Raw genomic sequence first — 17,586 nt, forward strand, 5'->3', positions numbered from 1 at the left:
TTAAATGTCAAATTCACCACTGCTCCCTACATGAGGCACAGTGTGGGGAAGGAAATATCTACTTCTAAATGAAAAAAACTAGTTGTTGTGCATTGTAAGCTAGTTATATTCACTTCATAAGCACCACTACTGCCTATCTGACGTGTAGAATATATAGATTCATGCCCTACGTTGTGCACTTTATAGGCTGTAGGGAGCAATTTGAGACTCGGCCTGTGTTAGAGTTGGATTTCTAGTCGTAAGGGAGAGTAGCGAACTGCAAGAAACGAGAGATCTCGAGGTAAAGCTGTTGCTGCAAGTAATACAATAGTGAATCAGCACGGAAGTCTGTTTTTGTTCCTTTTGAAATGTAGTGTTTTTATTTAATGTTAAGTGTAACGGTGCTGTGCAACTAGCTGATATATATTAGCGAGTTAAAATTGCCAGGCCATTCACTAGCGTTGTTGGGAAGCTAATGTTCGGACAAACATGTTTCACTCAATCTAACAGAGCGCGACGTTTAAACATGCCCTGAACGTTACATTGAGTTACAGTGTAATAATTATCTTGTATGAAAGGTTTTAATGTTAACAATATTGAATGTTTGATTATCTTACATGTTCCTGGTTTCAGTTTATTGTTCTTGTTCTTATATATAGAATGGAAAACGTTCATCTCGCAGCAGAGGACGAAGATGACCTATACTCGGGTTACAATGATTATAATCCAGCGTTTGACTCAGAGGTATGTGTAAAACATTTTTCTGTGGAACACAAAAAATATAAACCTCAGGTCACTTATTTCTCACTTTCTCTGTAGGAACTGGACACTGATGTTGCATTTCAGCAAGCAGTTAGGACCAGTCATGGAAGACGACCTCCGGTAAGGCTGGCCACATTTAGTAGCAATATAAATGTGCACTATTCAGTGAACAGTTTACAAATTATGAATAATAAAAAAGATTATATACATATTATTGGAAAAACAATTACTGCTATTTTTTTCTAGATGACTGCCAAATTTCCTGGTACTGCCATTGGTGGAAGACCTATAGGAACGTCTTTTGGCGTAAGTATTGCAATTGGATTAGAGAGAGGGAGAGAGGGGAACTTTAGTTCATCTCTATTGTATCATTTTGCTGTCCCACAAATTCAGGAATGGAGCAGTCAGGGCAAGGTTGGTGGCAGGCCCCTGAAGGTTAGCAGATATAGTCAGATTTTGGACTGCATACATGTTAAATAGCAGACAAAACAGAGTAGTAATTTAAGATACTTAGAATATTTATCTAAAGTTATATTTGTCTGTATGTCAAATACAGTAGGTCAGAAAAACTTTTACAGTGACTTGGAGAATTCTTTTATATCCATTTGTTGTTTCATTAGTCCCGGATGCCTGTGGGCTCTTCGATGGGAAGGCCTACAACTGGAGCAGTACAGGTAGAATTATTTTTCTTTTTGTTTTAATGTTCATTGGATCAGTTGTGAAAATGCTTGCTTTACTTTGATCCTAGTCAGTATTTTGTAGTCTAAAATCATGGGATAAAACCAGCTGTTCTGATGTTGAGGATCTCCAATCATAACACCAGACACACTTTGTTTGTGCTTTTTTTAAAGGATGGGGCTGCTCGTCCTATGACTGCAGTGCGGGCAGCAGGTTATTCCTCGATGACCAGAGGTAAATGTGTTTAAGACTTCATTCTATACGTGCAACAAATACAGTCTTCTTTAATATATATATATATATATATATAAAATATTATACATATTAAATTACTGCAGTTTTTATAGTACTTAGACATTGTTACTATATTGTCTTAATTTGGTGAATCAGTTTTGTATATGTTGTTTACATTTTTTTCCAGGTTCAACATTTGATCCACTTGGACAGTCAAGAGGACCAGCACCTCCACTAGAAGCAAAAAATGAGGACACGTAAGATCCTGTACTTTATTGTCCCAAGCATGAGAATGTCCCATTCATTTTTAAATTGGTAGCTCACAAATGCAGTGTCAAATTCTTTAAAATGACCTAGTCATATATTCTTTATCTGATATTTATTTTTACTTGTGATTTAGTCCAGAAGAGAAAATTAAGATCCTGGAAAAGAAGGTGAATGATTTGATTGAGGAGAGTTGCTTGGCCCAGGGAAATGGGGATCTCCAGCTGGTTAGTCCAATGCTTCTTTGCTCTGTGATCACTGTAAATATAAACAAGTGCATGAATTAGGCTTTTTAAACTTGGATGTATTTGTTATTAAAAAGTTCATTCCATTATGAGTTCTCTGAAGGAATAAAATTAAACTGCAAATTGTGATTGTCTGGATTAATTCTTTTGTGTGACTCAGGCCCTAGAGAAAGCCAAAGAAGCTGGTAGAAAAGAAAGGGCACTGGTGAGACAAAGAGAACAAACTGGTACTGCAGAGCATATCACTTTGGATTTGACCTACTCTGTGAGTCCACTTTAAATATTGATGGTTTTAGCATTTTTATTTTTGTTAGTATTTCATAATAGTGCTACATTTGTTATTTTTCTGCTTTTCAGGTGCTGTTTAACTTGGCTAACCAGTATGCCAATAATGACATGTACACAGAGGCCTTGAACACTTACCAGGTCATTGTGAAGAATAAGATGTTTAATAATGCAGGTAACATTATTTTAAGTAAATACGTTTTCATATATATATGAGAACTGATTACTGAAAATTACAAAAAGAATATGGAATTTTCTGCCCTATCACTTAAAACAGAATTCACTTTTATATTAAGAGGATTTAAGCAGTAGTGTCAAAGACATTGTTTCTAATACATCAATGTCGCATACACCCACATCTGCTTAAAGCATGCAGACCTTACTGACTGATAAATGTCCTCTTTGGTGTATTTACAACAAAACTCATATCAAGTATGAGTACATGTGCAATTCTATTTAACGTGTCTATAACTTGCAGATTTGCAGTTATGATCACATCCTTGTTTCTACAGTCACTATCCATTCTCTCATTTCCATTGGCCATAGAGAAGAACTTGGTAGTTCTACAAGTACCAACTTTCACTCCGATCTTCAATGGCCGTGGTGATGTGTTAGTGTGTGTTGTTATGGCAGGAGTGGATTAAACACAGCAGTGCTCTAAACACAATAGTGCTATTGGAGTTTTAAAGTGTCCACTGACCACTAATGAAGGACTAAAGGATGACTGACACAATCTGTGCATCAACGGATGAGCTAGTGTCATTAAAGTTACATCTAAAAAGTTGACCAACAAGGTAGATACATCTAATAGAGTACACAGTGAGGGGAAACTGTTTAAAATCACCTGCTGCAATGCTGTGTCAGATCTACTCACTCCAGTGTAACACACACTAACAGATCACCATCATGTGCAGCACTGAGAATGATCCTCCAATTAAATCATACCTGCTCTGTGGTGGTGGTGTTGGGATCCTGAAAAAGGAGCAGGATGAAATGGGACAGGCAAAGTATGCATAGCAACACATGGACTAATGTCTGTAATTGTGGAATTACTAAGTTCTGCTCTGTGGTCAGTGCAAATGGACTGAGAATGGACAGTAAGTGTAGAAACAAAGTAGTTTTATTATTATTGAAGATCAGTGTATATTATCAGTAATAACAAAAATAGAAAATTCCAATAATAGTATCTATTCATCTATGTATAGTATCTATGTCTATCCAGTGGAAGTAGTAAATATTGACATGTTCACCTTATATTAAAATAAATAATCCGTGTTCAATTGAAAGACACATTTTATTGTATTTTAGTGCACATAATTTTTCTTTATTAGATCACTGTAAACATTTTATTTATTTAACTTTTTTTTCAATTGTTGAAATTATAACACTTTAAAGTCTGATCAATTGTGGGAGAAGCACACTCAGTGCTCAACATTAACCTCTGGCTACATATTCACAACCTTCTGAATTCAAATTTTTCACTGGCTCCCTACTGCCAGTGGTCTGCTTCATTTAAATTATGTCTAAATAAGGCATTTATAATTTATAATGTGCTAAAATCCCTACCTGTTTCCACATCATATAATAGTTTCAATTACCAGCTGATACTTTGTTTGTACATTATTTAGTGCAAAGAAATGTGTTAATATTTATTCAACTTTGATTTGTTATCCGTTTTAACACTGTATGGTTCTCCCAATATGTCTTGACATTTGAACGCAAAACCTATTAGATTTCATGATTGTTGTAATATTCAATGGCAATAACATTTCTTACACTAATACCACCTCTGTCAGAGATGGGAAACCAGCCCTATATGTTCAAAGAATGCAGACACCTTTTCTGATTAGTGAGTTACATTATTTATTTACATACTATAACGTCCATTGACAAGCATTGTCAATAGAATGGGTCACTCACACTAAACATGAGGCCTATGGTTAAAATACTGTGAAATATTTCTTACTGAGTATGTTGTTTAGTACTGTATTCAGAAATACTGGACTTCAAATTTTTTACTCTGTGATTAACTTTTTTTTTTAACCTCATGCCTTTCTGTATCCAGTTTTTATAGCGATATGTTATCTGCTTTATGTGAATAAAGGCACGTGGTGTATTGTAAACCACTTCTATGGTTTTCATGTTTTTTTTTTTTTATTTTAGGACGTTTGAAAGTGAACATGGCTAATATCTACTTCAAACAGAAAAACTACCCTAAAGCAATAAAATTTTACCGTATGGCTTTAGACCAGATCTCCAATGTACATACAGAAATGAGGTAAGCTTCATATGAGTTTAGATTACTCCTTGTTGTCATATCTTATAAACCTGTTCTGTAATTGCCTTGTTACATCATTAGTGTCAATTATTTTATCAAAACAATTTGTTTTTATTTCACCGTCATACATTTACATCTCAGCAAAATGTGAATTAGGTGTTATTATACATTAGCTGATAGAGTCAAATGCAAGAAAATACATTTAATGAGACAAGTCTTGGGTCTTACTAAAACAACAAAATGTCTGACTTGGGTCTGTAATATGTGAGGAAGGTTATGTTAATGGTGCTTTTTCATATATATATGGAAACTGCTTATTGAAAATTACAAAATGAATACGAAATTTTCTGCCCTATCACTTTGCAGAATTGTAGCCAAAATAAATAAAACAGAAATTCACTCTTATATTAACAGGACTTAAGCAAAAGTGTCAAAGACGTTGTTTCTAATACATCAAAGTCGCATACGCCCACATCTGATTATAAAGCATGCAGATCATACTGACGATTTTCATTTCATTAATGTCCTCTTTGGTGTATTTACAACAAAACCAATATCAAGTATGAGTACATGTGCATTTCTGTTTAACGTGTCTATAACTTGCAGATTTGCAGTTATAATCAAAAATATCAACACCATCTTCACAGATCAGCTGTATCATTATGATCACAACCTTGTTTCTACACTCACTATCCATTCTCTCATTTCCACTGGCCATAGAGGAGAACTTAGTAGTTCTACAGTTGCAAACTGTAGACAAAGTGGTGCTTTTTTCAGCGCATGTTATCGGCTTGATGTGACTCAACTCGGCTCAGCACGTTTTTCACTGGTCACTTAATACTAGCACAGCCCCCCTGTGAAAACAGGAACCTTTGAAAAACCCAACAATGGCGGTGGTAATATTAGGCACTGTTTACTCATTGTGTAATCACATGTTGTTTTATCCCCCAGTTCTCACAAATTCTTCAGTTCTCATAGCAGAATTTTCCTTGTTGCAGCGTCTGGCTCTTGCTGGAGTATTTAGTCAGCGGCCAATCCAAGGAGCGTTTAAACCTCTTCAAAACACCATGGCTTAATTTTATGAGCTGCCATTGTAAGACAGATCAAACCAAATGTGACCGCTGCTGAAACTTTTGCTGAGATTTTACAAGCATCTAGTTTGTCATGGAGGTCTGCATTTTGTGATGATTGACAAGTCTCTCTGGCCAGTCAGCGCTCTGCAAGGTTTACATGTCACATTTATTACCTACCCGGCTTCCTTCATACTAGGTGTGAGCAGGGACTAAAAAAGTACCCAGTTGCAGGGACCAGGTACCAGATTTGGCTAGCGGAAAATCACAAGAGCTGAGTCAAATAGGTTCCATGCAGTGGAAAAGCACCCTAAATGACAGTAGCTAGTAAATGAAACAAATCTGCTAATTTGGCCAGATTTTAAATTTAAAAGAGGTGAGTTCAACTAAATAGTTATTTGCAGTTATTTATACATTTTGTATTGTTTATATGACAAAAATTCATGCACATCACTTAATAACACTTAGTTTTGAAAATAAAAGCATTCTTCTAATATGTAGGTTATCTCTTTGCTAACCATTTCTATTTATTTATTTATTTCCCTCAAAGGATTAAGATAATGCAGAACATTGGTGTTGCTTTTATACGCATGGGCCAGTACTCCGATGCTATTACCTCCTTTGAACATATTATGAGTGAAAGTCCCAACATAAAGACAGGTTTCAACTTAATCCTGTGCTATTATGCTATTGGAGACCGTGAGAGGATGAAAAAATCTTTCCAGAAACTTATCTGTGTGCCTCTTGGTGTTGATGAAGAGGACAAGTATATTCCTCCAAATGTGAGTTCAAAGTGAACTATACTGTAGCTAAACCATGTGCTTGAAAACAAAATGTTTTGACTTGCTGTATTTGTAAAAAAAAAAAAAACAATCACAAATATACGTTTTTGTTTAAATGTCTGGTTGAACAAATTTCTCAGGATGACCCCCATGCAAACTTATTGATTGAAGCCATCAAGAATGATCAGCTTCACCAAATGGAGCGCGAAAGGTATCATATTCTAAAAGACACAACGGTAGTACTTTAAGACTTTATGATCTTCTGAAGATAGTTATAACGTATTGTAACACATGACTCTTTGTCTTGTAGGAAAGCATTAGCTGAGAAGTACATAATGACTTCAGCAAAGCTTATTGCCCCAGCCATTGAATCAACTTTTGCAGCTGGATTTGACTGGTTGGTTTCAGTTGTATATTGCCAAAGTTATTTTGTATTAAACTTATGTAATACTACAAGACATTACATGATTGCTAAATCCAAACACAGATTCAGTAATTCAAACTGACTTGAGTAACATATGATAATAAATGCTGAATCTAATACTGTTATTGCAGGTGTGTAGACATGGTTAAAGGTTCACAGTATGTGGAGCTGGCAAATGATCTAGAAATCAACAAAGCAATCACCTACCTGAGACAAAAGGAATTCAACCAGGTGAGCAGATACTAATGTAATACTGCCATTTAGTTTTTGACAAGCTTTTGTATGCAAAAGCTCCAAATGAACGTTTTTTTGTCATTGACCCTCTGATTTCATTTTGTGTTTTCATATTTCCCTTTAATATATCTCCATAATGTTTCATATATTGATGTTCTTTGTTGTTCTTTTTTCACATTTCCATCTGCTTGCCTCTTGAGACTGAGGTATGTGTGTCCTAGCAGAGCTTATGTCCTTGAATGAGTGTACTTTATGTCCATTATTGTCTCTGTTACTGTCTTTGTGGGAGTGATTCCCAAGCTGATCCTATAGTGTTCCAGGACTGCATATTTTGGGGTTTCCAAATTCCTGTTTAAAGCAAAAGTAGGTAGTATTTTTACCTTAAAATTACAATTTCAAAATCACTGTTATCTTCCACTGGCCTGTAATTGCCAGAATAGTGCCTCTGTCGTGGCTACTATAGGCTCAGCACTGCGGAAACTGCACTATGTATCTTCGGGAGGCAGGCATGAAACCACATTCTTTCTCTCTCTATTACACTCTGCAGCTGTAGAGGGGTCTCAGGAGGAAAAGTACCAAATCTTATATATTTTTGGTTTTACAAGCCTTCGTTCAGCTGGGTTATGTTTGTTATAACAGGAAAAACTGAAGTGTCCAAGACACGCTACGTAGTGATTAATACAGTACGAACTGTGTTAGTTCTTCCCATACATTTTACTATGACAAGCAAGTTTTTAATGGTTTTTAAATGTTCTCTTAAAACATTTTATAGAACATTTTTTTTATTATTTTTGAAATGATATGTGACTGTTAGTGGAGCTGAATAGTTTGTACAAGAGAGTTTTAGGAATGCACCAAATGTCTGCTACAGGCTGTGGAGACACTGAAGACATTTGAGAAGAAAGACAGCAGGGTGAAGAGCGCTGCTGCTACTAACCTATCCTTCCTCTACTTTCTGGTGAGTATGTGTGCTCTGCAAGATGGACATCAAAGGGAGCTCCAAACATGTCTCACATTTTTATATAATCATTTAATTCAATTTGTTTTGATGAAAATATTGTATTTTAGAGAAACATACACAGTTGGTTAATTTTCAAAATAACATGTATTTGATGCTTCTAAAGAGGTATAGTACTTTTTCAGTATACACAGTTCAATATATATAATTTGACACACACAATGCATCAGCACTACCACACAGGAAAAACAAATATTTAAATTAAACAGGATCTCACTTTGTGATGAAGCAAGTTCATTAAAAATGGAGTTTCCCAAGAAATCCTGAGAAAATCTATACAATATCTTCTCAAATTGTACACCTCTAACTCTGAAAGCTGCCTAACTAAGCTTAAAATTATGAAAAACAATCTCTTAAAATAAATACAACTAATTCTTTTTGACTAAGTCATTGATATTTTTACTATTTGTTTTTTCAGGAGAAGGATTTTGACCAAGCTGAACGCTATGCTGATCTGGCTATGAACGCTGACCGCTACAACCCGGCTGCATTGATTAACAAAGGCAACACAGTATTTGTGAAGCAGGACTATGAGAAATCAGCCGAGTTCTATAAAGAAGCTTTACGGAATGACTCATCCTGTACCGAGGCTCTCTATAACTTAGGTCAGCCACTGGTGATGTGAACTTCATTCATGCCCCATTTTAATTACACATCATCTGGAAGTTGAAGATTAAAGGTGTAGTTCACGATTGTAGTTAAAAAAAAAAAAAAAAAAAATTTATAATTCACAATATGTTTCCTTACCATTTGCTAGCTCTCCAATATGTTTGTGAGCTCGAAACCGGTCTAATGTGTTTACGAAACCCCAATATCTGTAAATTAATGAAAAAAGAAACTTGGTCCGGTATCCTAGTTTGTCTCTGTCTCTCTCTGCTTATGGCAGAGGCATCTGGAGTTATTTTACTCCAAACATTGAAAAGCACAAAGCAAATGAGGATTGCAATATTGCTGCTCCATATGTGTGTAATGTTCACTTAAGGTGGAAATGTCTCCAAACTCAGGAGATGGCTAAGTGATTTACTGAAAGTGCTACAAAATTAAACAGCTGTAGTTACAACAGTCTGCTGTATTTCAAACGGTGAATTAAAACTTAGAGAGTCCAATTTCAGCCACATACAAACAACAGCCATTATTTGCCTTCAAACATACTGATCCACCTTAAAAGACACAGCGCTTAGAGTTGTTGCAGCTTTGTAAGTGGATTTTTTTGGCCATTCCTTTTATATACACAGCCCTGAGCTACACAAAAGGAAGGCTCTTATCTCCATTGTCTGATTCTCCTATTCAATTTCCACATTTTTCAGTCCTATGTCTACTCTATTTCCACGAAGCTACACTATTGTAGGACATGAACAACCATGCACTTCCCAGGAATTGCCTATCTGGCCTATGTCCCTCTAAATCCTAAAATATGCTTCCATGTCAATGGTGCCTTCTCACGTGATAGTGACCCATGCTGTGGACACTGATGTACATCCAGACAGAAATGTTTCCTTTTGCAGCAATCTAAATGGGCCTATATGTCATTGGCACCAAGACCTCAACACTTCATTGATTATTATAAAACTAGCTTGAAAGTTTCTTGGCAGGCTTGTAAGTTATGCTCATTCAGCCTTGATGTTTGGCCTTTACCTACATGGACTTGTATTTGTATGTCTTGAAATGTTCATTGTATTATGAACTTTAATGGTGAAAGACCTAAATTATTTGCAATCTTGCACTAAATTTCTTTAGACACCTCATGAATTTGGCATAAATTTAGGAGCAACAACCTTTTTTCCTGGAAAGGACTCTGTCTTTGGTGAATGCTCCTTTTATGCCTTTTTATATATATTTTCAAAACAGTGTGACTTAAATTTTCTTTACATTTTTCATTTATCTTTCCTCCATCCCAGATTTTTAGAGTATGTTGCATGCACTAAATATTACACAGTTAAGTTGTAGTTGCCTAGTATCGCAAAAGATTTGTTTTTAAAAGTTTCCATAGACGTGGATTATGGAATATAATAACGTGGATAGACGGTTATGTAAGCGTTTTATGCCCTGTGATGGACAGCGTGTGTTTCAGTGATGAAAATTTAATGTAGGCTTCAGACCTACCACGAACCTGATCTGGATATGTGGTTACAGACAATGAGTGAATGAATGCACACTTAGGTTGGTCAGTGAAAACTTAAACATTTGTTAGTTAAACAAAGCCCCTAGATCATTAACAAATCTTTTTGCATATCTACAACCCTAATGATCTGTGATGATCTACTCCTGTAGGGTTGACCTATAAAAGGCTGGGGAGGTTGGAAGAAGCACTCGACTGCTTCCTGAAGTTACATGCTATACTGAGGAACAGTGCTCAAGTAATGTATCAGCTGGCCAAACTGTATCCTTTCTCACAATTACTCACAATTATATTACCCATATAGGTAATATATATGATGTGCCAAACCTGTTAATTAAGATGCATGCAATAATGAACTAATTTTAACAGGCCATAGTCTTGTAATCATTTTTTCCTTAAGCTGCCTGTAGATATGAGATGTTGGAGGACCCTCACCAAGCTATCGAATGGCTAATGCAGCTGATTAGTGTCACTCCTACGGATCCTTGGGTGCTGGCCAAACTGGGAGAACTTTACGACAATGAGGGCGACAAGTCACAAGCTTTTCAGTACTATTATGAGGCAAGGCTTCTAAATGTTTCTCAGTGAAGAGTAAATCTCTACTTTTTAATGTCACATTTGCATGTATTTTTCTTTTATTTCAGTATAATTACTATGCACTACCCCATGACTGTAACAAAGCCATGTGTTTTTTTAGTCTTTCAGATATTTTCCTTCCAATATCAATGTCATTGAATGGTTAGGAGCATATTATATTGATACACAGTTCTGTGAAAAGGCAATTCAATACTTTGAGAGAGCAACACTTATACAGTAAGTTATTTATCTTTTTAGAATTTGATACATATGTTGTAATAGCAATGATGTATTTATGTTAACATTTTTGCAAATTTGAATTGTAGGCCACATAATGTTGTGTGGCAGCTTATGGTGGCTAGCTGCTACAGGAGGAGTGGTATGGATTGATACATTTTAATGAGCTAATACTGATAATTTATCATAATTTTGGCAAATGTAAAATCATATAACAGTTTTTATTGTCATGTATAGGAAATTATCAGAAAGCACTTGAGACATACAAGGACATTCATCGGAAATTTCCTGACAACATAGAATGTAATGTACACATAATGAATTTTCCTCTATTTTGCTTTCAGTTTTAACAAAAGCCTATTAACTGGATTTATTTCATGCATGTTTTGTTTAATAGGTCTCCGATTTCTAGTGAGATTATGCACAGATATGGGCTTAAAGGAGGTGCAGGATTATGCTACCAAACTGAAAAAAGTGGAAAAGATGAAGGAAATCAGAGAACAGGTAGTGTCTAGACCTTATATGTTAAGTAAACTTGGACCTTACTGATACGGATAACACTGATTTGTCTGGTTGGAGAGAAAAAGCAAGCAAGAGAGATTCTGTATGTATTTGAATAAGAAACAGCTGTTTTAGAATAAGAATAAGGAGTAGTTCTTGGATCAGTAACTGAATTCAGAGAAAGAATTATTCACTTTATCAGCCCCTTTCCTGTTTAACATCCTGACTCTCTCTCTCTCTCTCTCTCTCTCTCTCTCTCTTGCTGCATGGCTGTTATGCTCTTTCTCTTTGGAAACATATTTTGGCATCATACATTTAAAAAGTGAAAAATAAATTTAAAAAAATGTGTGCTTCGAAATATTTCATTAACAGTTTGCATTCCATACAACAAAAAAAAATCGAGCAGCATGTGTTATAGGTTATAAGGTTAAAAGTGAGATTAACATTAAATATCTAATTACTTAATAGCAACTACGCACATTTTCATATGCCTTTCATCATTCCAGCATCTTGCTTTGGTTAATCTCTATGGCCAGTGCTAATATGTTTCTCATATTGTAGCGGGTGAAGTCGGGGAGGGAGAGCAGTGCCCGAAGTCGGAGGGAAGGCAGTGCCAGCAGTGGTGAGTGGACTAATCATATTTGTAATTCTGTACGTTTTGCTCCTCCTGGAATGTCTCACATAAATATCAGAGAGAAATTTTTTAAGTTTGCAGTGTATTTCAAATGACATAAGAACTAAATAAAAGTTTAGTTTATTTCTTTGAGCCACTAGAGGAGAGTTGAGCAGTGATTTGGACCATTCACAGTCAACAGCAAAACTTAAGCCAATTATTTTGGCTTGTTTTGTTGGGAAATTGTTGTACTGTTGTCCAATATGTCAGACACGTATACTGCAATCTGTACATTTTCATGTGTCACTGTCAAGCATCATGCTGTATTGGCCAGAAATGTGGGCTCAAGTCACATGACTTGATTTAAGGACTTGAGGGTACTTGCAAATTTAAGGACTTAAGACTTGCTTGATTAACACTGAAAGAAGACTCGATTTTAACTTTATGTTCATTACTGGAAACCTATGAATAGAAATTACTTGATGTTTTAGTAAATACTTTCATATTTAGGTATTCAAAAGGGTTTTTTAAGGATTTGTAAATTGCGTGCAAACCTGGCAGCACGTCAGGATGTGGGACTAGTGTACGAAGCTTGTTGCTGTCAGGGAAACAGCAATTCGTGTGACCAAAACCGCACCCATGTTTGAGGGATATAGACTGTTCTTATGAAAACACAGTGTAAAGTTTTAAAAAGTGCAGTGATGAGAAAGTTCTACAAGTCCATGACTGAGTAAAAGGTAATGCTTCTGCTGACTACTGTGCAGCATGAAACACATTGGATCTTTTAGCAGAGTTACTGCTGCTGCTATTTAACCAGACAGGACAGGCCAATTTTTTTTAGCAATGTCTGTCAGTAAAGTAATATCTCTTTAGTGCCAACCACTCTCAGTGCACTCTGGTCCATATCCAAATGATATAACCTACAATGTTCACTTGAAATCAGATTTCAGTTGACTGCGGGGAACTGAAGAATTGTTTAACTGGTCAATTATTTTGCAAACACCAGAATGACATTTTCTTTTTTCAATTATGCACTATACTACCAACATAGTGTTGGAGTACAGAATAAAGAGGGAAATGTACATTATTAAAGAAAATATTGCAAGGAAAATTACAAAACAGCACAAAGAGCTTGTATTAGGCAATTTCCCAATTGAGTTTCACTTAACAAAAACTTTGGGTTTAGATAAAGAGAAAAGGGCAATAAAGGAGATGGTTGTTGAAGTGTTGATTAGAACAGAATTCAAGAAGCAGATGGGTGTGACCAAAAGTGGACTGTTTGATTTCTACTTGTTCTGAGATCTTTTTAAATCCCTTCCCAGATCCATCTGCATATACACCCTTATATTTGATGGCCTGAGACAGCTTAAATCTTGCCACAGTAACTCCAGTAGAACTATAGCAAACGTTAGAAAACACAACTTCTTCCTTTTAGTACCACCTATGCATTTCTTCATGTTTGTGTGTATGCTTTCTTACGATCCTGTATTTTTACATACTTTTGGCTTGGATTCATTATCTCTATTGTGCAGTGAACATGACATAGAACATCTTGGAGAACATTTGAAGCCCCAGTCTTAGTCCACCTTAATACACCTGTGGTAGTTTTGGTGTTCTGTGACTGACACACAATAATAAAATAACAAAAACTCCTTAAACACTGAATATCTGTATGTAGACCTACACTTTAGTTTGTTAGTGTCATAACCATATAATTTGCATATTTGGGGTTTAGGGGATAAATTGTTTATTTATTTTAGTTGATTGTGCTTGTGGTACCTAAGCCATTATCTCCAACTCAGAATGTATTCAAACATATGTTTCCTAAAAGTACTTGCTTTTTTAAGTCTTCTTTTTCCACATACTCTGTTTGACATGCAGTTTCTTGCTCTGATATCAACCATAGACTTAAACCACAGCAGGCTAGAGCTCTGTGCTGTGATGCACACAAGCTTGTGCAATGAGATTCCCACACATTAGTTAGGAGCAATCCAGGGCACAGTCCATATAAATAAACCAAAGCTTCTTCAAATCCCTCTCTGTCAAAATGATGCTTTGTGAAAAGCTTGAAGTATAGCATAAACATAATCTTTGAGGCATGGCCTAGTTTAGGTTTTATTTTGGCAGTCTCTAAAATGCAAGCTGAGCACTCGCAGAAACCACAAAGACATAGAAATTTTTATGTTTTTTATTTACTTGCAATTTCCTTTTGTTTACAAATCAGAAAGCAGGTAGTGGATGCACTTCGCAATAACTCTTTACAGTGTTCAAAACAAGGTGTGTGGAATGAAACTGAACCGGTTCCCCGTTAATGAGAAAAATCCAGGCACCCCACCACTGTCTTGTAAGCACTGGCGTCGTTGCTAGGTTACATGTATTTTGTGGAGTAATACCAAAGGAGCTTCAGTTAGAGTGACAATAGCATACAATAATGGCACTCATCATCATCATCATCTTCTTTTCCGCTTGTCCATTTCAGGGTCGTGGTAATAATGGCACTCCTGGAATGTTTTTTTTTTTTTTTTAAACAAATCACATTGCAGGGTCGGAACTAACAGTGGTATAAGCACCCAATACAAACAGTCAATACAAAATGCAACAGCCGCCAAAATGAAAAATGAAACTTTTGTGAGCCTCTGCCCTCTTGCCTGGCTAATGATGGTCTATAATTAAGAGCAAATTCAGCCTGCATCATATAATTTGGTAGGTGAGAAATCTACCAAATTAAGCCTTCTTAATTTTACACACAATTCACATTTCTAAAATGTATGTATGCATTGTGACAAATAATTGTAGTCAGCTTAAATAATTGTGATAATTTGATTATGTAATAATCGTCACACCCTCATATATAATGATAATATATTCATTCATTCATTCATTCATTATCTGTAACCGCTTATCCAATTCAGGGTCCAGAGCCTACCTGGAATCATTGGGTGCAAGGTGGGGATACACCCTGGAGGGGGCGCCAGTCCTTCACAGGGCAACACACACACACACATACATACGGTCACTTTTGAGTCGCCAATCCACCTACCAACGTGTGTTTTTGGACTGTGGGAGGAAACCGCAGCACCCAGAGGAAACCCACGCGGACACAGGGAGAACACACCAACTCCTCACAGACAGTCACCCGGAGCGGGAATCGAACCCACAACCTCCAGGTCCCTGGAGCTGTGAGACTGCGATACTACCTGCTGCACCACCGTGCCGCCCTATGATAATATAGTTACATATATATTGAATATGAATATCCCAACAGAAATCCATTTTAAAATCCTGACAGCATCGGGTCATAAGAGCCTTTTTCATTGAATTAGGAAAGGTCTGAATATTGTAGGAATTCTAACAGCACTTGAGAGATTTTGGTTTTACAGCTCTTAATGGTGTTTTCTTTTTTTTCTGTTTTGGGGACTTTTGAAGGTCTCCATGGTTACCTGGCTAGTATCTAGCCTTATGTGTCCCACTGTGTTCTGGTAGTGTCATTAGATTACAGTGCAGCCAAGAGGTGAAATACAGCTCTATGGCAAACTTTTCAGTGATTATGTTCATGAAATATTTAAAAACATAGAAACTGCACTGGACATTGTTCAGAATCTTGTCACAATATATTAAGCAGGACGGACATCTCTGTTATATAACGCAGATGTGCTCTGATATAGGCCAATAATTAATTGAATCTATAGCAGTCTTGGCCTTCAGTGAGTGCTTTCATGTTTTTTTTTTTAATCACTAGTAAATAAAATATTATTTTGTGGTTCTGATTCAAGCTGGAGTTTAATAGGGAGTATCATATCTGAAAATTTTTACATACTCTTTAAGAATTTCCATTCTAAAATCATATTTAAAAAGGGTCTTGCTTCTAAAATCATTTACTATGTGTTTCTCAGACAGTGGACAGAGCAGCCATGGAGCCAGTGCCAAAGGTGAAAGGCTAAGTGCAAAACTGAGGACACTTCCTAGCTCCAATGAACCTTATGAGGCAAGCACCCAAAGGGAAATAGGTGAGAAGCAGTTTTCACTTTATATCCTTACAGAATTTTCAAAATATTTACAATGTTTTGAGTGAAGTGTTTTTTTTCTTTGTCAGATATATACATAACTAATATTTAAACAATCAGTTTCCTACCTTCCTTTTTAAATTGTTACATAATTTTCTCACTATCACATTAATGTAAAATAAGTCTATTATGTACAAGTCAACCATGTCTTATAACTATAAGCAATAGGAATGGACTGTGCTAAATGTAAAAAAAAAAAGAATAAATTTGTCATATAGGCAATATATAAATTGTTAAAGTTATGCACACATGATAATGTTTTTGTAAATTAAACGTTTTGAGTTTCTGCGATCTCACACGTGCAACATAATATTCAGTCATTTTATAGCCCAGCTGTCAATAAATCCTTTTTTTCAATATTAATTGTCACTGTAGTCCCAGGTTTTTGTGAGGTGTGAGACTGTGTGGACATGAAGTGATCTATTGTCCTGTTGCAGTGCTCATTCTGACCTGAGAATGACACGTTCCTTGTGTCACATTTTGGAAATCAAGTTGCTGTGTTAACATGTGTCTGCAAGCATTTCATGGGTTGAGTTTGATGTGGAAAACCATCTCACTACAGAGAAGTATTGCTCTTTTTAAAACTCTGAAACTAATCTTCTGTTTTTTATTTTCAGATGCGTCTTATGTTGATCCCTTAGGGCCACAAATGGAGAGACCAAAGACTGCAGCCAAGAAACGCACAGAGGAAGATGATTTTGCTGATGAAGAGTTGGGAGAGGACTTATTGCCAGAATGATATCTCTTTTCCCAAAGTGTTCAGTCCTTTTTAAGATTCTATACATTGTCTCTGTGTTAAATTGTAGCTACACTTCCATTGCAATTCTGTGAGGACAAATTCTTAAAGAGAGAGCATTCAAGCTTCCAATTTTTAATGAGTTTATATTATATATCTGGCTGTGAGATATTTTATGCCTTTTTCCATGTAGGAATTTAAGCTGATATTATGTGGGACACTCAAAAATGCTTTTTTAGAAACCCGTTTAAAGGGTGTACTTTTATACACACACCACACAATGTACTACACGGTGAAATATTACTGTATATTTATAGTCAGTATCTCAATTCCTTCCTCTGCTTTATGCTGCTAACGCCACGGTTCTGAAAATTAAAGTTTGGTTACGTTAATGCACAGCCCATTTCTCCGCGTGTCTGTGACAGAAAGTAAACACCCGTCCGGGATTCTCTGAGCCTCTCCAAAGCCTTCTCCTGAATTCTTGGCC

At 36.1% G+C, this 17,586-nt stretch overlaps 1 protein-coding gene across 5 annotated transcripts in view; it reads left to right on the forward strand.

Moving 5' to 3' along the window:
• Positions 1–17,496, forward strand: part of ift88 (intraflagellar transport 88 homolog) — a 17,758-nt gene extending 262 nt beyond the window's left edge. The window contains exons 1-27 of one of the 5 annotated variants that reach the window (XM_066686442.1): positions 79–94; positions 187–280; positions 639–723; positions 799–861; positions 988–1,047; positions 1,362–1,415; positions 1,593–1,653; positions 1,841–1,910; positions 2,054–2,144; positions 2,323–2,427; positions 2,520–2,622; positions 4,611–4,725; positions 6,346–6,577; positions 6,718–6,788; positions 6,888–6,974; positions 7,133–7,232; positions 8,107–8,193; positions 8,672–8,858; positions 10,525–10,633; positions 10,783–10,933; positions 11,070–11,185; positions 11,275–11,327; positions 11,423–11,488; positions 11,583–11,689; positions 12,248–12,308; positions 16,193–16,306; positions 16,981–17,496. In XM_066686442.1, coding sequence (XP_066542539.1) covers positions 640–723; positions 799–861; positions 988–1,047; positions 1,362–1,415; positions 1,593–1,653; positions 1,841–1,910; positions 2,054–2,144; positions 2,323–2,427; positions 2,520–2,622; positions 4,611–4,725; positions 6,346–6,577; positions 6,718–6,788; positions 6,888–6,974; positions 7,133–7,232; positions 8,107–8,193; positions 8,672–8,858; positions 10,525–10,633; positions 10,783–10,933; positions 11,070–11,185; positions 11,275–11,327; positions 11,423–11,488; positions 11,583–11,689; positions 12,248–12,308; positions 16,193–16,306; positions 16,981–17,102 — 2,469 coding nt within the window. In that variant the 5' untranslated portion in view covers positions 79–94; positions 187–280; position 639 and the 3' untranslated portion in view covers positions 17,103–17,496. Of the gene's footprint in view, positions 1–53; positions 281–330; positions 350–524; positions 549–638; positions 724–798; positions 862–987; positions 1,048–1,361; positions 1,416–1,592; positions 1,654–1,840; positions 1,911–2,053; positions 2,145–2,322; positions 2,428–2,519; positions 2,623–4,610; positions 4,726–6,345; positions 6,578–6,717; positions 6,789–6,887; positions 6,975–7,132; positions 7,233–8,106; positions 8,194–8,671; positions 8,859–10,524; positions 10,634–10,782; positions 10,934–11,069; positions 11,186–11,274; positions 11,328–11,422; positions 11,489–11,582; positions 11,690–12,247; positions 12,309–16,192; positions 16,307–16,980 lie in introns of those variants that run through there. The other 4 variants (XM_066686441.1, XM_066686444.1, XM_066686445.1 and 1 more) reach the window with 4 other exon arrangements.
• The last annotated feature ends 90 nt before the right edge of the window (positions 17,497–17,586 follow it).

The sequence above is a fragment of the Hoplias malabaricus genome, chromosome 12 (assembly GCF_029633855.1).
Source record: "Hoplias malabaricus isolate fHopMal1 chromosome 12, fHopMal1.hap1, whole genome shotgun sequence".
Lineage (NCBI taxonomy): Eukaryota > Metazoa > Chordata > Actinopteri > Characiformes > Erythrinidae > Hoplias > Hoplias malabaricus.